At 40.7% G+C, this 20,185-nt stretch overlaps 1 protein-coding gene across 4 annotated transcripts in view; it reads left to right on the top strand.

Moving 5' to 3' along the window:
* The first annotated feature begins 3,802 nt into the window (after positions 1 to 3,802).
* The window catches only part of FBXO38 (F-box protein 38), a 35,419-nt gene continuing 19,036 nt past the window's right edge, over positions 3,803 to 20,185 (top strand). For 2 of the 4 annotated variants that reach the window (XM_090064979.1, XM_090064975.1), the window contains exons 1-13: positions 3,854 to 3,938; positions 9,426 to 9,614; positions 10,863 to 10,996; positions 12,190 to 12,353; positions 12,783 to 12,948; positions 13,252 to 13,389; positions 13,807 to 13,944; positions 14,547 to 14,640; positions 15,065 to 15,195; positions 15,495 to 15,665; positions 16,904 to 17,046; positions 18,384 to 18,606; positions 19,206 to 19,325. In XM_090064979.1, the coding sequence (XP_089921105.1) occupies positions 9,487 to 9,614; positions 10,863 to 10,996; positions 12,190 to 12,353; positions 12,783 to 12,948; positions 13,252 to 13,389; positions 13,807 to 13,944; positions 14,547 to 14,640; positions 15,065 to 15,195; positions 15,495 to 15,665; positions 16,904 to 17,046; positions 18,384 to 18,606; positions 19,206 to 19,325 (1,750 nt within the window). In that variant the 5' untranslated portion in view covers positions 3,854 to 3,938; positions 9,426 to 9,486. Of the gene's footprint in view, positions 3,939 to 9,425; positions 9,615 to 10,862; positions 10,997 to 12,189; positions 12,354 to 12,782; positions 12,949 to 13,251; positions 13,390 to 13,806; positions 13,945 to 14,546; positions 14,641 to 15,064; positions 15,196 to 15,494; positions 15,666 to 16,903; positions 17,047 to 18,383; positions 18,607 to 19,205; positions 19,326 to 20,185 lie in introns of all 4 variants that reach the window. The other 2 variants (XM_090064977.1, XM_090064978.1) reach the window with 2 other exon arrangements.

Below are 20,185 nucleotides of genomic sequence, written 5' to 3'. Positions count from 1 at the left end.
ACTAAGCGCATGAGGAATCAGCAGAGAATGAGGTTTGCAGGAGGCAGCAACATTAGTTGTCTTCCAGTGCACCTATGAGAAACCATAGTAGAACCATTCTGACTTCGGGCTGGACTGCCCAAGAGCGTAACAGTAGGGAAAGGTGAGAGCACCATTCCCTATATTTACACAAATGAGACACTGGATCAGTTTGATACAGATGAACAATTCCTGACGATGCTGGTGTTCAGAATGTTATTTTTAAGGACTCTGAGTTGGTTTCTTATTGAACAGTCAGACTACAAGTCCCAAAATGACAAGGAGACACATTGTGTTAGGCAGCCTACAAATTTTGTTAGCTAAAGAAGACACAGGTTTATACTGGAAGAAATGGCAAAAAGCTTTAAATGTGTCAAAATGCATACATATGAACATGCTTGTCTCTTGGTGTCCAGGACATGTTCATCAGCTGTATTTTATTACTTCCATGTAAGAGGTTTTACTGTCCAGCTACTGTAACTATCCTACATTTTCTTAATATCATGATCTCTCTCTCTCTCTCTTTTCCAAACTGGAGCATCCTTTAGCATAAAGCAGAAGGGCAAATGTTCAGAATGGTAAATCTGGGGTACTTCGATCAATTTATTATCAGTTTTCTTAGTTTCATGTGTGGGGGCTGTTCAGAACATTTTTCTGTGGGTTTTTGTTGATTTTATAAATGTCTGTTCTCTGGGAAAAATACAGGAAGAAGTGGGTCAAAGCACAAACAGGAGCTGTTCTATGTTCTCCGGACAGTCTCAATGCATCCTGTGCCCGTGGGATTCCTAATGGCTTCCTTGTGTTTCCTTCTGTTTATCCAATGAAGTAAACAAAAAGGATTTATTTTTCTTGTTTCATATTTAAGGGCATTTTAATCTTCCTTGGGGAAACCATTACATCAACAACTGATTTTTCATGTCAGTCTTTATAAGATGAATTAACCACAAATAACAGAGCCTGTTCAGTAATAAACAGGCTTTCTGGATGGACTCCTCTGGGTCTGTAGGAAACATACCTCAGATATCCTGAGCCATTGGGATCAATGCAAATAGACTGGTTAAAATAAACACAAAAGAACAAATTCCAACATTATGTTGTGGCACAGGCAACTAGAAGCATTCTTTTAAAAAATATATATTTTGAAATGAATCCAAATTAAAAAATTATATATTTATACGCACCCAAATTTTCAAATGACAAATTTAACATTTAAAGATTTCTAAAGATGGGCTTATGCAGGTTTATACAGGTCTATCTTCCATCATTTATGGTCATTTAATCTGAATCAACATCTGCAGAGAAGAATCTTGTATTCTTTTCACTCTGCCAGCTGCTCATTGCATTTCAGAGTTGATGTCAGGCTTCTGTGTTTCTGCCTCTTCTCCATGGGTGACTGGCTATCTGGTGCCCCCTCAGGCTCGGGAGGCACCAGTGAGGGGGGGTGGGGCCCACAGCTGATCACAGACCAGGGAGGGAGGTGGTCCCCCAGTGGCAAAACCAGAGAAACTGGAAATGCACTTCCGCCGGCACTTCCAGTTTCGTGGCTGGTACTTCCAGAGGGGCGCATGGCCAATCTCAGGAGATGCACGTGTACCCGTGTGCACCCCTTACGTGTCACCAATGATCTTCTCTATATGCAACCTGATAAATGATTGATATTCCCCATGCACACCTTTTTTTCCTCAGAAAAAGCTCACTCTCTTCTGGTAATCTCTACTGTTAGATTTCAAATTCACGTCTGTGTTGAAATTTTTGAAAGTCACATACAGCCGCTTTTTAGATCATACCAAGTTGCATGTTTCATCATCACCATGGTTTTTTACAAATGCATTCACTTTAATTGTGTAATGATTCCTGCATGAAGAACATTTCAGAAGCCCAGTGTATCATCTTAGCAATGTTCAAATCCATCATACTCCTGGCTATTCACTGTTCACAATTTACTATCGAACATGGGGGTACTAATTCCAGGAGTCACATGGTATTTCTGCTCCTGAGCTGGACAAATACATTTCTTGGAACCACTCCTGGCTCTTGCATGTCACAAAACACATGTTCTTCCTTGATTTTAAGTTGAACCTCTGACGGTGAATAGGTAGACAAGATTCTTTGGGTAGATGTGATACCTTGTATTAGACCAACTAAATAAGCACACTTAACACTGGAAAACTGGAAAAATTGTTCTTTGCAAGCTTTTGGCATAAACACCCTTCTTCAGGCACACGCACAGGGGAATAAAATACTGCTTGACAGCAGGAACACAAACCAGAAATGGGTGAACAGAAATGCCAGGGGCAGTGTTTCTATAGGCCCTGCAGGCTCACTGGGCACAGGTGAACCCAAAGATGTGGGGCACAAAATTTTCCAGTGCTTTATTTTTCTGTGGGAAATTGTCCATTTCTAACAATTCATTGTTTCGTAAACTTCATTAGTAACAATGAATGGATGCCAATACAATATTAGGCAATTTCAAGGTTGTAATCAGCATTCCCTCTAAGCTGTGTGTGTGTGTGCAGCTGCACACAATAAAAATCACGCTGAGCAATAAATTTTTAATGCCATGCACCCACTGGCGTACCGATGGGGTGGGCGAAACAGTAGGGGGCCATGGACCCTGGGTGCCAGCCTGGGGGGTGGGGAACTCCCAGTGCCATAGCACTGGGGGCTGATGCTCACCTTGCCACCCACCCCAACCCGGCAGGAGGAAGAAGGGGTGGGCATACTAAGATACCTGTGCACTCCCAGACAGGATTGCTTACAGATTGCTAATCCTTAGAATTGGTTGTAATTATTGTTTTTCAGGTGGTTATCCTTAGGAAGTGTGAGAGAAAGCACATATGTGTTTTATTGATTTGTGAATAGGAGGGTAAATACACTCCCACAAGAATCCAAACCAAAAATCAAGTTATGAATTCACCTAATTGGCTGTGGAGGTCAAATCAAAGCCAAAGAATGGCATATCATGCAGTTCTTTGGGTGAGCTAAAATTAGTGTGTCAATTGTCATGGCTTGTTTTTCTTAAATTTAAACAAACAGCGTAAGGGAAGTGCATGCCATTGTGTATGCCAAATGTAAATGTCTTTACATTTTTACAAGTATTCCAATAAAAAATAATTTTTCCACATAAAGCTTTGAATTTGTTTGTATATAACATTAAACCACATTAAGTGTGCTGTATTTAATTTTTTTTCCTAATCAAATATCTCAGTTCAAATACTTGTGATTATTGGGACATAACATTAATATGGGAGGTACTTATAGTTTTGTTTATATAACTCAAATACACATGCTGAATCAGATCATGATCTATTTAGGGCATTGGAAAATTCTTCAATTCAAAATTTTTCAGAAAATACACAATTCTGGGTGGACCTCTCTCTAGCTGTCCTGGGAAATATAAATTTTCACTTCTACCTAGGGGAAATTTTACAATCTTTGCATTTTCCTACGCCCGAGGAAGGGTGCGTGTGCCCCAAAACTTACAAATAAAGATATCACATCTTTTTTTTTTTGCCCGCCAAATAAAGACGGACACTTTTTCACCTGTCTAGTTGGTCCAATAAGATCCCGCTGAGACAGAGCGAACCGCAAGGCAAACTGCACAGCAGGCCCTGGACAGCTGTGCTGCACGCCTGCCCACCACGCCCTCCGAGCCCTGGAGGTCTGCAGCTGTGCGTGCGTAGCAGCGGCTGCGCAGGGCTCCAGGGCACTGCCGCGCCCAACGTGGCGGCGCCTGCGTGACAAGCACAAGACGCAGTCCACCGTGCCACATCCGAGATGGCGGCTCAGCGGCGCTTTCTCCCCCGCCCCGAGCACGGAAGTCCGGCGGACTCTAGCGGAAGCGGAAGCAGGGGACAGGAAGTGTTATCCCGACCGCCGCGGCCACAATAACAGGCGGCAGGAGGCGCCGGGGGGGGCAGGTAAGGGCTGGTGTTGGCTGTCAGTGGGGGACCGGCTCCGGCCGGGGCGCGTAGGAGTGGAGCTGGACGGGGCTGGCCGGGCCGCCACGTCCAGCACCGCCTGCTCTGTTGGCTCGGGCCCGGCTCCCCCGGGCATCCATCTACTTCGTGTCGTGTCCAGGCCCCGCGTCTGGGTTGGGACTGGGCTGTTCTGGGTATCGGGGTAGGGCTGCGTTGCCACCCGCTGAGCAGGCAGACCTGGGCCCAGCCCTGCTGCCCTGAACCGACAGGAGCCGGTTGGGAAAGGAGCGCGCGCCGGCCAACAGCCGTCTCCGCGTTTTCTCTTGTAAAGAGTCGGTGGTGTCAGCACACGTTTGCTCCGCCTGCCCTGCCAATGCTGGGGTGTGTCCTGGCAGATCCAAATGTTGTAGGCACACATGTAGTGTCTATCTACATGTATACTTGTATATACATTTCTGTTCACATTTAAGGAAGCAGACAGAACATAGGGCAGTCTGTTTCTTCACTTAAAGTAACTTGAGTGGAGGAAAAAAAAAGACTGTGTATGAGCCCTGCCTCAATGCTCTACATTTTCAGTGGTGAATGTTGTAAACTGGATGAGGTCGCAGATCAAAACAGGAGATGTCTAACAACAGGAAATGGCAGCCTACCTTCCTGCTTGGAAAACTGAGCCCTGTTTCAAAAACCACTGTGGTTTGTGGACTTGGCTCCTTGACAGTGCATGAAACTGAACAGACCTGAGATGCGGCTGCTGGCATGCGTGTTTTATATAAAATCATTCTGTAATGCAAAAGCAGGGAGTGCACATTAGTTTTAAAAAGTAGTTTGTGGAGGCATCTCCTCCATTCTCCCCTTCCTTCTGATTTGATAGGATTAAAAAAAAAAGCACATTTCCAGAGAAAAGGCTGGAATTTATAACTCTTGACAAATGGAGATGACTTTTCCCCCACCCTGAACCATTCACATACTGTTTTCTTGGTTCTCTATTTCCTGATATCACTTGATTTTAACACAGTTACATTCTTTTTGTTGCTCCCTGTCCCAAACAGGAGTAAAATGCATTTGGCTTAGAGCCCATCTTCTAATGCTGGTGTACCAAATGTATGCTGTTGTCCCCCAGCATATGCTCCCCTTAGGTTAGCTGGGAGGCCTTGGCTTAGATGTAAATTGAATGGCCCATTTGGTACCCTGCTTTTTAAACCTATTGGTTGATGGTAAGATCCTTTTTTTATGGAAATTCAGAACTATGCTATACACTAGTGCTGAGATGCCTTTTAGAAGGACCATACCATAACAGTCAACGACCTAAAATATGATGGTTACAGACAAAATTAAGACCGAAGTGAAAGGAATTTCATGTATCTGATTTTCTTTGGTTTTGTATATTTACTATATGCAGAAATCCCTGAAGTTGGACACAGTAAGTAGACAAATCTGATATTTAAGTAATCAGCCTCATTCAGTTGAACAATACTATATTATTCCTGTTGCAAAGGCTGTAAAGGATTTTTTTTTTTTTTAACCAAATTCTGTTGATTTTAGAACATGGCAGCTTATTCTAAGCAATTAAAAGATACAGTAAAAGTTCTGTTATCTGGCATCTTACAAGTCGGCAGGCTCCACTAACTGGCATGCTGGCTTGTAAGATAAAGTGAAACCAGAAGTGCCCACCATGGCACTTCTGGTTTCTCCAAGCCCCCATTGCTTGGGGCAAAGCAGCCTGCGCTGCCGAGCCCACATAGCCCTGGGGGCATAACAGGCTGTGTGGGACCCGCCTCCCTCTCCCGTGGGGCCTGTAGGGAGCAGCGGCTATCCTGGAGGAGGGGTGGAAGGATGCCCCAGATGCTGCATCAGAAGCGGTGTCCAGCACCGCTCGCTTAACCATTGTCTTTTGTTATCTGTCATCCCCTGTTCCTGCAGATGCGCAGCATCCTATTCCTGAAATTTTCTTATGACAAGTTAAGATAGCAAAAACATACATGATATATATTCGATTTATCACTGCTATACCCAAGCTGTTCTGCCGTTTTACCTGTTCTACTTTATCCCCTGCTTGCATGCAAAAGGAAGATGATTAAGATAGAGGTGCAATCATACATCAGTCCAACATCAGATCAGCACCAATATAACAAAAATTGACTACATTGACAATTGGCCTGAAGTGGCCGATAATTTGGCCAAGAAATACCCATGTGTGCATGCAGCCACAGCGCACCATGTGAGCAGCGTGGAGAGCTGTGTGGTGGAAGGGAAGGGGGGAGGGAAGAGGTTTTGGGGGCAGATCAGTGACCCCCATGGTGAGGAGTGTGGTGGGATAGGCACTGCCCAGCCAGGGTGGGACAGACACAGGATGGAGCCATGGCTGGGGTGGGGAAAGCGGTGGCTCTGGCTAAGCACGTGGTACGCCTGGTGGCTCCTGCCACTGTCTGTCTAGAAGGGTGGGAGGGGAAGGGCGTGCCCCAGATCTGTAAGAGCCGTGCAGGCTGCAGCTGGGGCTGGGGGCTGTGCTGCACTGCACTTGGGGCGGGTGGCGACAGCAATAAGACGGGACTATGGGAGGGCTACAGTGCAATTTGGGGGGGCTGGAGCCCCCTAAGTAGCTTCCCTCCCAGCACCACTGCCACCTGTCTCAAGCACAGCACAGCGCAGCATGGTTCCTGGCCCCAGCCCACAGCTGCAGCCTGCCCTGCCCTACTCCGCACAGATCCAGGGGCACACAAGTGGTGGGAGCAGCAGCCGGAGTTGCCCCCCTGAATCCCCTGAACGATCCATGGCTCTGTCCTGTGCCTGTCCTGCCATGGCAGGGCATCGCCTACCCCAGCCCCACTCCTTCCCTCACTGTAGGGGGCGTTGATCTACCTCCCTCGTCCCCTTCCACAACAACAGACTTATCAGCTGCATGGAGCTCTCCATGCTGGTGGGCTCTGTTCCTTGTTGCCTGCATGGTGCACTGTGGCTGCATGCATGTATGGGCATTTATTGGCCAAAGTGTTGGCCACTTCAGGACATTTTCTGATACAGTCAGTTTTCTTTATATTGGTGCCAGTCTGATATTGGACCGATGTATCAGTGCACCTGTATCTTAATCATCTTCCTTTTGCATGCAGCTGTATCTGAAATTGGACTGGTATCAGCTGATATGCCTCCTTAAAAATCAGCTACCAGTATTGACCCCCAAAATCTCTTATCAGTGCAGCCCTAGATTAAGATCAGTTAAATGGCTATGAATATAAGAAGATTTTTAACATGAAAACAGAATGGGGAATAATAGAAGTTACTGCTATAGTTGCAGAATAGATGTAAAACAATATGCTGTTCTAAGATAAAAGCATAAGGTGCAGGCAGTTCTAGGTTTGTTTTGTAGCAAACAAAAGTAGTTAATTTTAAAAGAGTTCTCATAATTACACGTTGGCTTTTTTGGTTGAAGTATTCCATGTTTAGGCTCAGCAAGGAGATGAGTTAGTTTGTGAAAAATCAATTTTAAGGAAAATATATTTTTCCATTTTCTGAAGCTAAAGCAGTTTTTGCAAAACATTATATGTCACAAGGAAATAATGAATTGTCAAACCTGACACGTTAAAAGTTTAAAAGTCCCTTGAAGTCTAGTCATATTTGAGAAGTTTAAATATATTATTCTCTTGCCAGAATTTTCTTTTCATTCTATAATAATACCTGTTTCCTTCAGGAAAGCTACACACCCAGGTTTTGACTGAACTGAATGGCAGAAAATAATATTCCTTAACAGTAACTCTTTACCATCAGAACAAGGAGAAATATGGGCCATCAAAAACCTGAGTATATAATAATCTGAATCTTTCCCAAATTGTTACCTTATTCTGGTAATTTCAAGCTTTCATTACAAAATATTTTTTCTCTTGTGTGAAATTACATGTGGCATGATGTTAACTAATTGATTGATTCTGTGTTAGCCTGGCTTTTGAGAACATAATAACCAGCCAAACAGCAGTGCTAGGAAAGAAATGAATACTTTCTACCTCCCTCTGTCTTCTCTGTGATAGGAGATATTAATAGGTATTATTTTAATATTAACACTGCTTTTTACTAGAGCTGAACAAATGAAAGCCAAAGGAGCAGGAAACAGAGCTTGAGACAGAGTTGCCTAAGTTTTATCTAACTATCTCAGCCGTGCAGTTGGTCTGATAAAAGTTGCCATCTATTTAAAAAAAAACAAAAACAAAACATTCTTGCCTTACACATTTTCTGGGCCATCACAGTTACAACATCACTTCAACACTGGAAAATAGAGCATCATTAACTAAGCCAAATTCTATAATAGGTATAGAATTATGGTAGAATAACATTGGTAGAAATATATTCGATTAGTTAAGAATTGCTGTTTACTGGTTTAGACCGTAGGTCCATCTTGCCCCATCTCTTGGTGGGCATAGGCCCATGCCCAGTGGCATAACAAATAGGCCTGTGTCACACGGGGGCTGAGAGTGGATGCTGAAAGGGACCGTGAACTAGGTATTACCAGGGTTGTTTTTTCCCCACTGTTGCTCTTTCACTTGCAATCTCCCATATTTAAGGTCTAGGAAGTTCTGATTCAGAGGGTGTATTCCCAACTCCCACGCTCAAGTGCTCCTGATGCCTTTTTCCTCCAAGATTTTGTCCTGTCCCTTTTTTTGAATTAGGTTAAACTGTCAGTTTCTTCAACATTTGGTGGCAGAGTTCCACACTTTAATTACACACTGTATAAAACAGAACTTCCTTTTGTTAGTTTTAAACTTACTACCAACTAGTTTAATTTTGTGACCCCTAGTTCATGTGTAACAAGAAAAAAGGAGAGATTACACATGTATGTTTTTGCTATGTTACATGTTTTTTGCTTTTCTTGAGTTTTTTGCTTTTAATGGTGCAATCTTAAAACAACTCTTTCTACATCAGGTACACTAATGAAATATTATTTGAGTCATAACAACTAATCTAGCTCACCTAATAAAGTGAAATTATATTTCTGAGGGAAGCAAGATCTAGAGAGAATGATTTCCTTTTAAATAAGTAGGAGCTAGATCACTTTATAGTTCACTGGAAAATATCCAGGTGACATCTGTTTAGTAATTTTCTTCGTCTTTTTCCCATGAGTTGCCTGTGTGTGCTGATTTATAGATGGTATTTCTAAAGACATTTTATTTTCTAAAATAGGAAAAGATTACTATGGAAGCAACCTATAATTAAACCTACCGGGTTTTTTCCCACAAGACATGAAGCATGTTTTCTATTTACTAATTTTTCTTGATCTAAGGGGACACTCCAGTTAGTCTCCATTCATTTGACTAGCTTTTATTTCCAGCTTCATACACAAGACAGATCAATTATACCCTGCCAGGAAAGTCCTTCCAGTTTTCAGCTGATCCATTAGAATAATGGCATTCCAGTGTTTCTCTTTGGTAGCAGGTTTTTCTGGGTCCTTTATGTAACTAACTTTCATTGGTCTGTCCCTTTCCTCCTCCATTTGTTTTTCAGTTGCACTGAATTAGCATAACATTGTGAACATTAATTCCTTTCATCAGAAATCATTACAATCATGGGACCTAGACGGAAAAGTGTGAAACCATGCTTAATGAACAGGGAAGGCTCTGAATCTATCAAAGCAGATGAGCTGAAAGATTATATGAACCAGCTTTCTCATGAAGTTCTTTGCCATATCTTTAGGTAAGAGGCTGTACTGTTTTTTGGCTTGCTGTCTGCTCCACCCAGTGAAAAAATGCCGAACGACACACCATATTCAGAAACATATTCAGAAGTGCCACCAATATTTCAACTGGTAGACAAAAACTGAATTGAGTTTTATCAGTGTGCATATATAGATGGTTTTTTGCTGGATAAGTGTCAAGGAGAGTATACAGAATTTCTTTGTCTTCATGGTTTGTTTTTTCTTTTTGTTTTATAAAACTAAGCATGTAGATAATACAATATGAAAAAAAAAGTCAATTATCCTTTGAGACATGGGTCTCTTATTCCCTGATTCAGTCTCCTGCACTGAATATTTTCTTATGTGAAAATTGCTAGGAAAAGCAGAGCACCATTGTTTCACTTTTTAACTCTAGTTGGACTAATACAAGCCCGTAGGTATCCTCTGGTGACTAATTCACTCTTGATTACAGTGCCAGTTGTTAAATTTCATAATTCTGTATGTTAATATCCTGAAATTGAAGCAACCTTCATAGCATTAATAAATATTCTGTGTGAGCAGAACAAAATTGTTGATTAATCTTGCAACAGATTTAAGATATGTCATGCTTCATGGTGTGCTCACATGTATCATGATGTGTCTGGTAAATTCATTCACTCTGCTTGCATTACAGTTAATGCAGTTATTTGTGCCTGGGTATATTAGAATAGAATTCCAGTCCCAGTTTCCCTTTCTTTATTCGTTTTAGTAAAATACTTTATTCCACTCAACCCAAAAATGAATAATCAAAGTACAAGTTTACAAATACTCCAAATGAGAATTTGAATGTGAATGGCATGTAAATATCTTGCTGACAAGTTGGAGAGCTATGCATCACAAAATTAAAATTATACATTTTAATTGGAAAGATTGAAGGTTTCCAGGTATTACTGTGGGGGTAGCTTTGCAGGGTTTAGTCAGAAATAGGCACGTGCTAGTACTAAAATGTATCATTGGTCTCTTTTACCTGAGGACCTTATAAATATAGTGAGACTGCCCTTTTGTACCTGAAGTGCCCTGGTTGCATTGTGAACAGATTAAGCAGAAAAAAACCCAGTAGATTGTATGATACAGTTTGTCTGGAAGTCTCATTTGAATCCACTCTTTATAGTTTTAGAATGAATACATCTGGCTTTGTGTAGTAATTTACTTGATGTTCCCTTGTGTGAGAGAAGTTGAAAGAACTTTGTCTTTGAATAAGAGCTTTTTTTTTTCCCCCTCTCCCAAAGGTACCTTCCATTGCAGGATATCATGTGCATGGAATGCCTCTCCCCAAAGCTGAAAGAAGCAGTGACTCTCTACCTGAGAGTAGTGAAGGTTGTAGACCTCTGTGCTGGCCACTGGTGGGAGTATATGCCCACTGGTAAGTAGGGTGTACCAGGATATAGTGGTTATGATAAGATCTTACTAGATTGTAGTGATGTTTACATTTAACAGTGTACAGTAGATTTTCAAAAACAGCCAGTGGAGCTGTATGACTAACTCCTATAGACTTTCAGTGAGAGATGGGTACCATCCTCCCATTGAGAAGTCATTTAAAACATCTGTATGTGTGTCAGATGCCACTGTGGCAGAAGTAAAGATTTTCTGTAACAATCTGTATGCTTATCCGAATATTTTAAAGGGGGTTATGGTATAAACACAAAGGTTTAATTCAAAGAAGAGGCTGCTTGCATGTAGGCAGGGAAATATGCTCTGGGAGTGCTCTGTATCTGTTGGGATTTAAGAAACTCTGCAAGAGACAGAGCCGCTCACTTTGAAGTTTCATCTTCAAGTCCTTTTTGTCGAAGAGACCATTTTGTCAAAGCCTGTGAAGAGTAAGATTTAGGCTTAGGATTCAGAGATAAATTTTGGAGGGAATACATATTTTTTTTTCTTAATTGGAGAGTGGAGTGGGGGAGAGGTGCAGGACTTAAATGGGCAAATCCTGCCAAGTTAAGATGACTTGGTTCCTGTAGAAGGGTGCTTTGACTCTTGATAAGATGGTGTAACATTATTTGTTCTTTTAAAACCCCCACCTCCTACTGTTCTGCTTTGTCCCTAATGTTAGAATAAAATGATATTGTCTTACAAATCTGTCAGGCTACGGTGACAGACTCCCAAAGTGAAGACCCAGAGGTGCCAAACTTGTCAGGCCTGATAGATAAATATGCCTGATGTCTCCTGGATAACCTAGGTTCCAACTTAAGAGTGGGAGAATCTTAGAATTTCAGGGGAGATAAGCATAAGGCCAGTGACTCCTGTGTCACGTGTGGCTATAGCTGTAACAGTGATACTTCCCCTGAATGAGATGCATATAACACAACCACAGGATACAGGCAAAAGAATCTGTAGAATATTATTCTACAACATCAGAAATGGAGTTCTGTAGTTAACCATGTTAGTGTGAAGTGACAGGACTGGCTCCCTGCCATCTAGTTGACATCATTGCCAGAAGTGGTATTGGATGTAAGGCCAAGAATTGTTATTATCCACAAAGAATTGCAGCATTATTTTTTTCTGCAGAACTATCTGTTTCTTGTCACAAAACCCTCAAAACTTGTGTCCTCCTCCCAGGTTTCACTGATTGCAGTTTCCTAATATTGCTGAGGAAGATGCCAGACATTGAACAGCTCTATGGTCTTCACCCCAGGTATCTTGAAAGACGCAGAGTACGTGGCCATGAAGCTTTCAGCATTCCTGGAGTTCTAGAGGCTTTGCAGGCTTGCCCAAATCTGTTGGTAAGTGTGCAGATTCAAAAGTTGACATTAGACTCTGCATGTATACTGCAGAGGAAATAAAATTTGGACTAACCAAAGAAACCAATACATATTTTATCTTATTGCTGGGCTTCTGCAAGTGCTGTAAATCTAATCCTTGTCCTGTATGAGTGGCAGCTGAAGCAAGCACAATTTCAAAATCCACTGCTAGTTTACAAGGGAATGCTGTTCTTTTCTAGCCACTTGATTTGATTTCAAATACTCAACTCTCACAAGCTCAGGCTAATAACTAGTTTCCTGTGACTACTTAGTTTTTAAAGTCAAGTGGCTCTGTATTTAAAGTGAAAATGTAATTTGTATCAAAATCAGTGTATTAGCAAGATGTCTACTTGGTTAAGAGAAGCATTGTTGTTTAAAATGGTAATATCTGATTGCTGTGCTTTTGTCTAGGGTGTTGAGACCTCTCATTTAGAGCTGGTGGAAGCAATTTGGACATACATGCCACAAGTTCATATTTTAGGGAAGTTTCGTAATCGTAATGGTGCTTTCCCAATCCCTCCTGAAAACAAACTGAAGATTCCTATAGGAGCTAAAATTCAGACTTTGCACTTAGTAGGTAAGTGTTTGTGGTGAAATGTCTGCCTTAGAACAGAAAAGTTTGAAATGAGGTACCACTCCTCTCCTTTCCAGGAATGATAGTTGATACAGTCTGGGGGTTTCTAGAACACGCGTATTTCCCTGTTGCAGCAGGGATTTGGATGGCAGATTTCTTGTGACTATTGACACATGGTAAAGAAGAATTTTATAAGTTCAGAGCACTGTAGTTTTTTAGGTATTCCATTGGTCTTGGGAAGTAATTTAGTGATGGCTGTGATGTTTCCTTGATGCATTTGATTTTTGTTTTGTTCATATATTCTAGGGGTAAATGTCCCTGAAATTCCTTGTATCCCAATGCTGAGGCATCTGTATTTGAAGTGGGTGAGGCTTACCAAACCACAGCCCTTTAAAGATTTCCTTTGTATCAGCTTACGCACTTTTGTCATGAGGAACTGTGCAGGTGAGAGAATAGAGGATTCTTTTCAGAAAGGGTTGCATATAGCCAATGTCAGTACTAATACTGTGCCACTGCCAATGGATGTTCACAATATGGTGAAGTCGTTGAGCTACATCATCTGTAGTGCATACATTAATGAAGCTACACCCTTGTTGGAAGCGGTTGTATTAAGTTTATCAAGTTTTCAAATATAAATAAGGCCAAGATGTTGCTCATGCCCATCCATTATATGGGAAGGAGTCGATAGCACTATTTTACACATGACATTGAGGGGACTAACATCTCTTACCGTATTTTATTAGGAGAACCTTTCTCCTGCTTTGTTTTTTGGCTTGTGCTGGACAGTTCTGCATTATTTGGCATGATTTATTCAATACCTTAAAATATACAACTCTGAGTATCTTGTTCTGTTCTCTGCAGGACCCACAAATTCTTTGAAGTATGTCCCTTTAGTGACGGGTTTGGCTTCTGCCCGAAACTTGGAACATCTAGAACTTGTTCGAGTTCCTTTTCTTGGAGGACTTATTCAGCATGTAGTAGAAGATAGCTGGAGATCAGGTAAACAGCTTCCTATTTTCCCATGTTGTACAGGAAAATCAAGCTAGCTCTGAAGGGTAACTGCTGTTTTACAGGTTGTTTCACTAATCTGCTTTTGGAACTAATAAGATGAGAAAGACTCAAAGGGTGATAAATATGGACCTGCATTAAGTATTATTTTAATATACTAACAGAATTGCTTGCACTTATCACACTTTTGTTGACAACATGGAAAGTGACAAAAGCCAGGTGAAATTAGTCTTTGCAATTTCTGCACCAGTTGAAACTGCTGAAGACCTATGATCTAAGATTTCCAAATAAATACCACCCTTCACTGCCATTGCATTGTCTGGAGGGTGAAATCGGCAGAATGAACCTAGAGAGAGAGATGATTCCTCATTAAAAATCATCACAATGTTTCTGATAAACTTGCTGCTTCAGAGCCACCTTTTACTAGTCAGTGCCAACTGTAAAGAATTTTATGTTGATTTCCTTCAAAATAGCATGTATCCTTGGTAATCTCATGTATACACTGCAAAGATAATACTAAAGGAGTACATGCATTTTTTTTTAATGCCACAACCCACAAACTAAAATGAAACTCCTGTATTTCCTATCACCAGGTGGCTTTAGGAATTTGCACACTATAGTTTTGGGAGCTTGCAAGAATGCCCTAGAAGTGGATCTTGGCTACCTCATCATAACTGCTGCACGAAGGTACTGTCCTTCTCCAGTCTTCTCCTGTCTTTTTCATTCCTTTCGTTTTTCAAAGCAGTTATTTCAGTACCTTAATAAAGTCCCAAAACTTTAAGAGTGAATGTTAAGTTTTTGAGAAGCCAAACCCTAATTAGCTTTAAATGAAAAGATTATCAAATGGCTAGAGGAGTGTCCTGGGTTCTGCAACGACTTTTTCTGTGGCGTGAGTTGAATTGCCAGACTTTTTGTCTTAAATAAGAATTACACACTTAATATAAGCAATATACAACCAATAGTTAAACTTCAAAAGGACCCTCACTATTGTATAGCTACCAAATTTTATTATAGGGAAAGATGCAGGTATCCACTGAAGTTTACCTCTGTTGAATTGCTGTTTACATTCTGTTGCCTTGGCTTGAATGTGAACTGTACCTGATCCTTTTAGGTTGCATGAAGTGAGAATCCAGCCTTCTCTGACCAAAGATGGTGTCTTTTCTGCACTGAAGATGGCAGAACTAGAGTTCCCCCAATTTGAAACCCTTCATCTGGGATACGTTGATGAGTTTCTGCTGCAATGTATGAATTTTTTTTTTTATACTTGAATTATCTGGCAGATGTTAGGATAGTGCAAATTCATAGTTGTGTTACATTTGTCAAGACATGCATTAAAAAGACTATAAATACTCGCGTATTAATTATTGGGTTCAAAATTTATGCTGTTCAGAAAATGTCTACCTTCTGACACTTTTATTGAATCCAGGGCAAAGTTTGCTTTGGCTGAAATAATATTCTGGTCTGCGTGCTAAATTGGGTTACAGTGTGAAATTGGGAAGGGATGCTATCAAAGGTTTAAACAATCTGTTGTCTTTCTATAGGTAAAATGACTAATGGGGACTTGGTGAAGTATGGGTTGGCTGATGTAGTTGAAAATCCAGGAATCATCACAGACATTGGAATGAAAGCTGTGAATGAAGTTTTCTCTTGCATCAAGTACCTGGTCATTTACAACTGCCCACATCTACACAATCCAAACAATTGGATCACAGGTATTGCATACCTTTAAAAATTATGGAGTTATGTGGCAGAAACAGCTCATACTGGCTTGAATTTGGAACACAGATTGTTTTAGTTACATTCTATGAAGAATCTAATAATTCTGGTGATTTGCAGATGTTAAACAAAAAACACACTTTACAGGAAGAAATGGCACGTTACTTCAACCCAGCTCTGCGGTTTCTGTGAAGATCAAGCTCTTCAGCAGAGCTTTTTGCTGCTTTTAGCCAAAGCTGATTTAGTCAGCTATTATATAAAAGTGCCAAAAAAGCCCCACTAATGCACCTGATCTTTTCAGACATCAGGCAAACTGGGTTGACATATAATGTGCTGCCTTTTCTGGGCATTCACGGGGCTTGGCACAGGAACATGCTGAGTTTAAAGTAAAGTGCTGGTTTCTTTGGGATTTTTTTTTTTTTGTGTCTGTAAGCACCCTGTGTGATCTTTAAAAATGAAATGGTGAGGGCCAGGAAAAACACACATTTTCAGATTGCAGAGTGCATACCTGTTCTGTGTGCATAGATACAGGCTCCATGTAGAAGCAGAATATTATTAATTTGCATGGATACATTGGGAGGAATAAGAAATCAGTGATTAGTTGGTGATAAATGTAATGGAACAGGGCATAACAAATAACTTACCCAATTTGATAAGTGTATTCAAAGTTCAAAGGTACCAAAATAATTTAATGTGCTTGAACCTTGACCTGACATGACCAGTTCTGGTTATGAAAGGTAATTCCAGGTCTGCATCTGGTTGACATAGTCCTCTCTTTCAGGAGCTGGAGGGAAAAGAAAAAATAATGATTATGGATTCATGTGATTTGAATACTTGTCTATTATAAACTGCATATGAAATGCATTTCATGCAGCTACTGAACAGTCACCAAATAGTAAATAACTTCATATTATTAATCTTATGGGCTTTAGGCAGCCTGACTATGTAGTAGAGTACATTTAGTAGTTTCCAGAATTATACATTCCCTTATTCATGTATACTTTCAAATGCTGAGGAGATAAAGGAATGGAAGATTTTTCCTACAATATTGCACTTTGCTGTCCCGTAATAAAAACAGAGCTGCTGCCTTTTGGATCCCTTATTATGATACAGATAAACTTCAAATTGTTAGAGTGATGGTAAACAAAGTTTAATAGCCTCAAGTCTGGGAGGTGGTTTCTGGAAGATAAATGAGACTTGAAATCTTTCAAAGAGTATAACTGTCTTTCCACAGACCATTCAAGATGGACCCGACTAGTTGACCTTACCCTGGTGCGATGCCATGCTATAAAGCTAGATTCTTTTAGTCAGTTCATTGAATTACTGCCAAGCTTAGAGTTTATCTCTTTGGACCAGATGTTTCGGGAACCTCCTAAGGTGAGATTCTGTGTACCTGTGTTTGCAGAGTTTTTTAATCACTCGTGACTCATCTGAAATATACCAGACTCCTGTTGAGACATAAACTTTTTAAAACTGCAGTTAATTCAATACCTCAATAAATAACTCAGGGAATAGAATAGCCATTAAAAAAGGGTACAGTGAGGATCAGTTGCATCCCTTTTCAGATAGCAGTTGCAGTAGAGCATGATGCCAATGATTAAATATTTTGTTTCCAGAAAATAAAGTGGATCTTTGCTGTCTATATTTTTATAAGGGCCTTTATTGCTATTTTACTTTGTTGTTACTTTGCACATAATTTGCTTTTATGTTGAGGGAACTACTTGCTGTCTTTACACATAGTAAAATTATGGTACTGTACAGTAGACTCCCAACTTATGCGAGTATTTTGTTCCGGGGGAATTTTGTGTAAGTCGGGACGACTTTCCCCATAGGGCATAATAGAATAGCGAGTGGTTGTGTACCCCAGACATACCTTAGTCATAGCTTTTTTTCCCCTTTTCTTGGCGGAATCACCTTTAGGAGTCGCTTCTAGCATCTCGCCTAAATATCTTGAGATGCCACTACCACAATGGCAGCACAGCTTCGCTTGATTCCACCTGCAAATCTTGTGAGGCATTCACGTATATTTGCGAACTCTCCTGAGCGTACGAGTCTATACGTGAATGACGCAGATCTTGAGGGACACTTTCCAGTCTGGACCCTAGTAAAAAATTGCATAAATGCGAGACATGCATAAGTCGGAATTGTGTAAATTGGGAGTCTACTGTACCCTCATATGAGTACTTAAAGAGGGAATTTATCATTTCTGTCATTTCTAGCATTCTTTACTGTGGTTCTCCCCACCAAATTGTTGAAGGGTTATGTCTTCATACCAGTTTCTGTAATGCACTAAATGCTTTAATGAGATGAACATTCCAGTAAACTTTTCCATATTTTTGTTGTCTTCTATTCTAAAATCAGGCATAGGATCATTTTGATAACTTATATCTGCTGCTGTGCTCTGGAGAGGAATATAGATTCTCCCATTAGAAAGCCAGATCATCTTTAGCTTGTTTCATCCTTTGGCATATATGCATTACAACTTTTTACATATGATTACATATTGAATTTTATACTTTTGATTTATTACAGTTTAAAAGAGGAAAGAGTGTGTGTGTTTTGTTGCCAGATTGACTCCAACCTACAGATATAGTGAACAGATCCTTTCCCGTAGGCACATATGTGTAGTCCTACAGAATAGCTTTTGTGTTAATGTTAGGATCCATTATGGAGAGTGAATATCACTGATCCTGAAACGCCGTTGCATTTTTCAGGGGTGTGCTCGTGTAGGTCTGAGTGCGGGCACAGGGATTGGTGTTTCATCTGCCCTGGTCAGCAATCAGAACTCCAACAACGAGAATGACAACAACAACAATCACCAAAACAACAACAATCCCAACATCCACCACAACAACCACCAACACCCAAATGATCAGAATGAGGAGAATGAGTTGAGGCAAGATGGGCAGGCTGAAGAACAGCAGATTGCAGCTGAGGGTAACCACTGATCTTTTGTGAGCCTCCAAAAGAAATGATTTTTTTTCATTACCATATATGCACGGGACTATAGGCAGAAAGCGAATATATATTGAAACACAGCTCTTCAAGGTTCTTGTGAAATAATGTCTTTAATGCTTTGTTTTAGATCCTTTTGTATATTCCTGCATATAGTGTTTATATATAAGGTCAGAGTAGTTCTGGTTATTCATTTGAATCTTCTGGGCTTACTGGGCCAGGAATCAGTTTGTATCATGTTGTTTGTTAGCATCCCATCATGTTTACTGTATAGCAGAAGGATCAGGAAGAGTTAGGCATCTAAATATCTCTTTAAAAATCTGTCCCATCATTCTCAGCCAGATGACCTCACAACGATGCAAGAAACCTTTTGAGAGAGAAAGGAGCCATTTACATGAGCATAGAATGGGATCTGCACTGAAAGTTACACAAGAAGAAGCTTCAATGTGTATCCCTAATACTCAGGGAGGAAACAAGCGGGTGGTGTTGGTGGTAGTCATAGCAGTATTTCTCTGGAATTTGAAGTGCTGTGTTCTTTGTTTTATTTCTCTTAACTCTTTCTGTTGTTTCCATCTCTTCAGCCCTAAATGATATGGAAGAAGTTCCACAAGAAGATGGAGTGGTTGCAGTGGATGTCCAGAATGAGTCCATTGCTCATAGCCAGGCAGTTATTCCTATGGATGTTGATGAGGAGCAAGCAGGTAATTCTGACTCTGGAAAGTAAACTCTTCTTTAGCATTCTTCTCACTTACAAGAGGCATTAGGTCTGTCTATTTCTGACTCAGCTTTCTTCATTGAGGCCACACAGGATATTTGGGATGCTGCCAAGATCTAGATATGATTTAAAGCAATCTCAACAACTCCCATTTTTCTCTGTTTATTGGGTGAAGGATTATACTTAAAGACTCATGGTTCATGCTATAGTGTAATAACACTCAAATGGCTTGTATATTCTCAGCTTGCTGTGCCTTGTTTCAGGCTTTGAATTTATGGCCTCCTCCTTTCCATGATAATGTATGGACTCCCCTCCTTGATTTTGATGTAACCACAGGAGGTTGTATAAGCACTAATTTAATTTGCGGTAGTGAGTTGCATCAGGCTGCCTTGATTCTTCATTTGTTTCGTAGAATGTTGAATTGTTGATTTGCCAACAATATCAAGTAATGCATAAAAACATAGCGTCAGTTCAATTAATTGATTTCCCAAAAAAGGGGTATGTTATATCATGCCACTGTTCATTTCTTACCTTACTCATGGTGGCATCTACTACCTCAGTGTAGTTCCAGTTACTGGCACTCTTGCCAAAAAGAAGCATCAGAGTTGAACTCTGAAATGCAACCTAGGTTAATGCTCATAGCCGACACTGCAGTGTGTTGCTGAGAGGAAGATTGCTGGGAAGATTGCTGAATCACTGGGGGTCTTCTCTGCTTATTTTTGGTGGTTGCCCAGGAGAAAGTTTACCAACAGCTCCAGGGATGTTTAATATCAGTTGTCCTGACCAGCATTCCCTTTCAGGAATGCAGGTTCTGATGGCTGAACACACAAGGAATTCCTAGTTAGT

This window comes from Crocodylus siamensis, chromosome 10 (assembly GCF_052110815.1).
Source record: "Crocodylus siamensis isolate JL-2025a chromosome 10, ASM5211081v1, whole genome shotgun sequence".
NCBI lineage: Eukaryota > Metazoa > Chordata > Crocodylia > Crocodylidae > Crocodylus > Crocodylus siamensis.
Note: the sequence above shows the minus strand (reverse complement) of the source record. Positions and strands in the feature narration are given on the sequence as shown.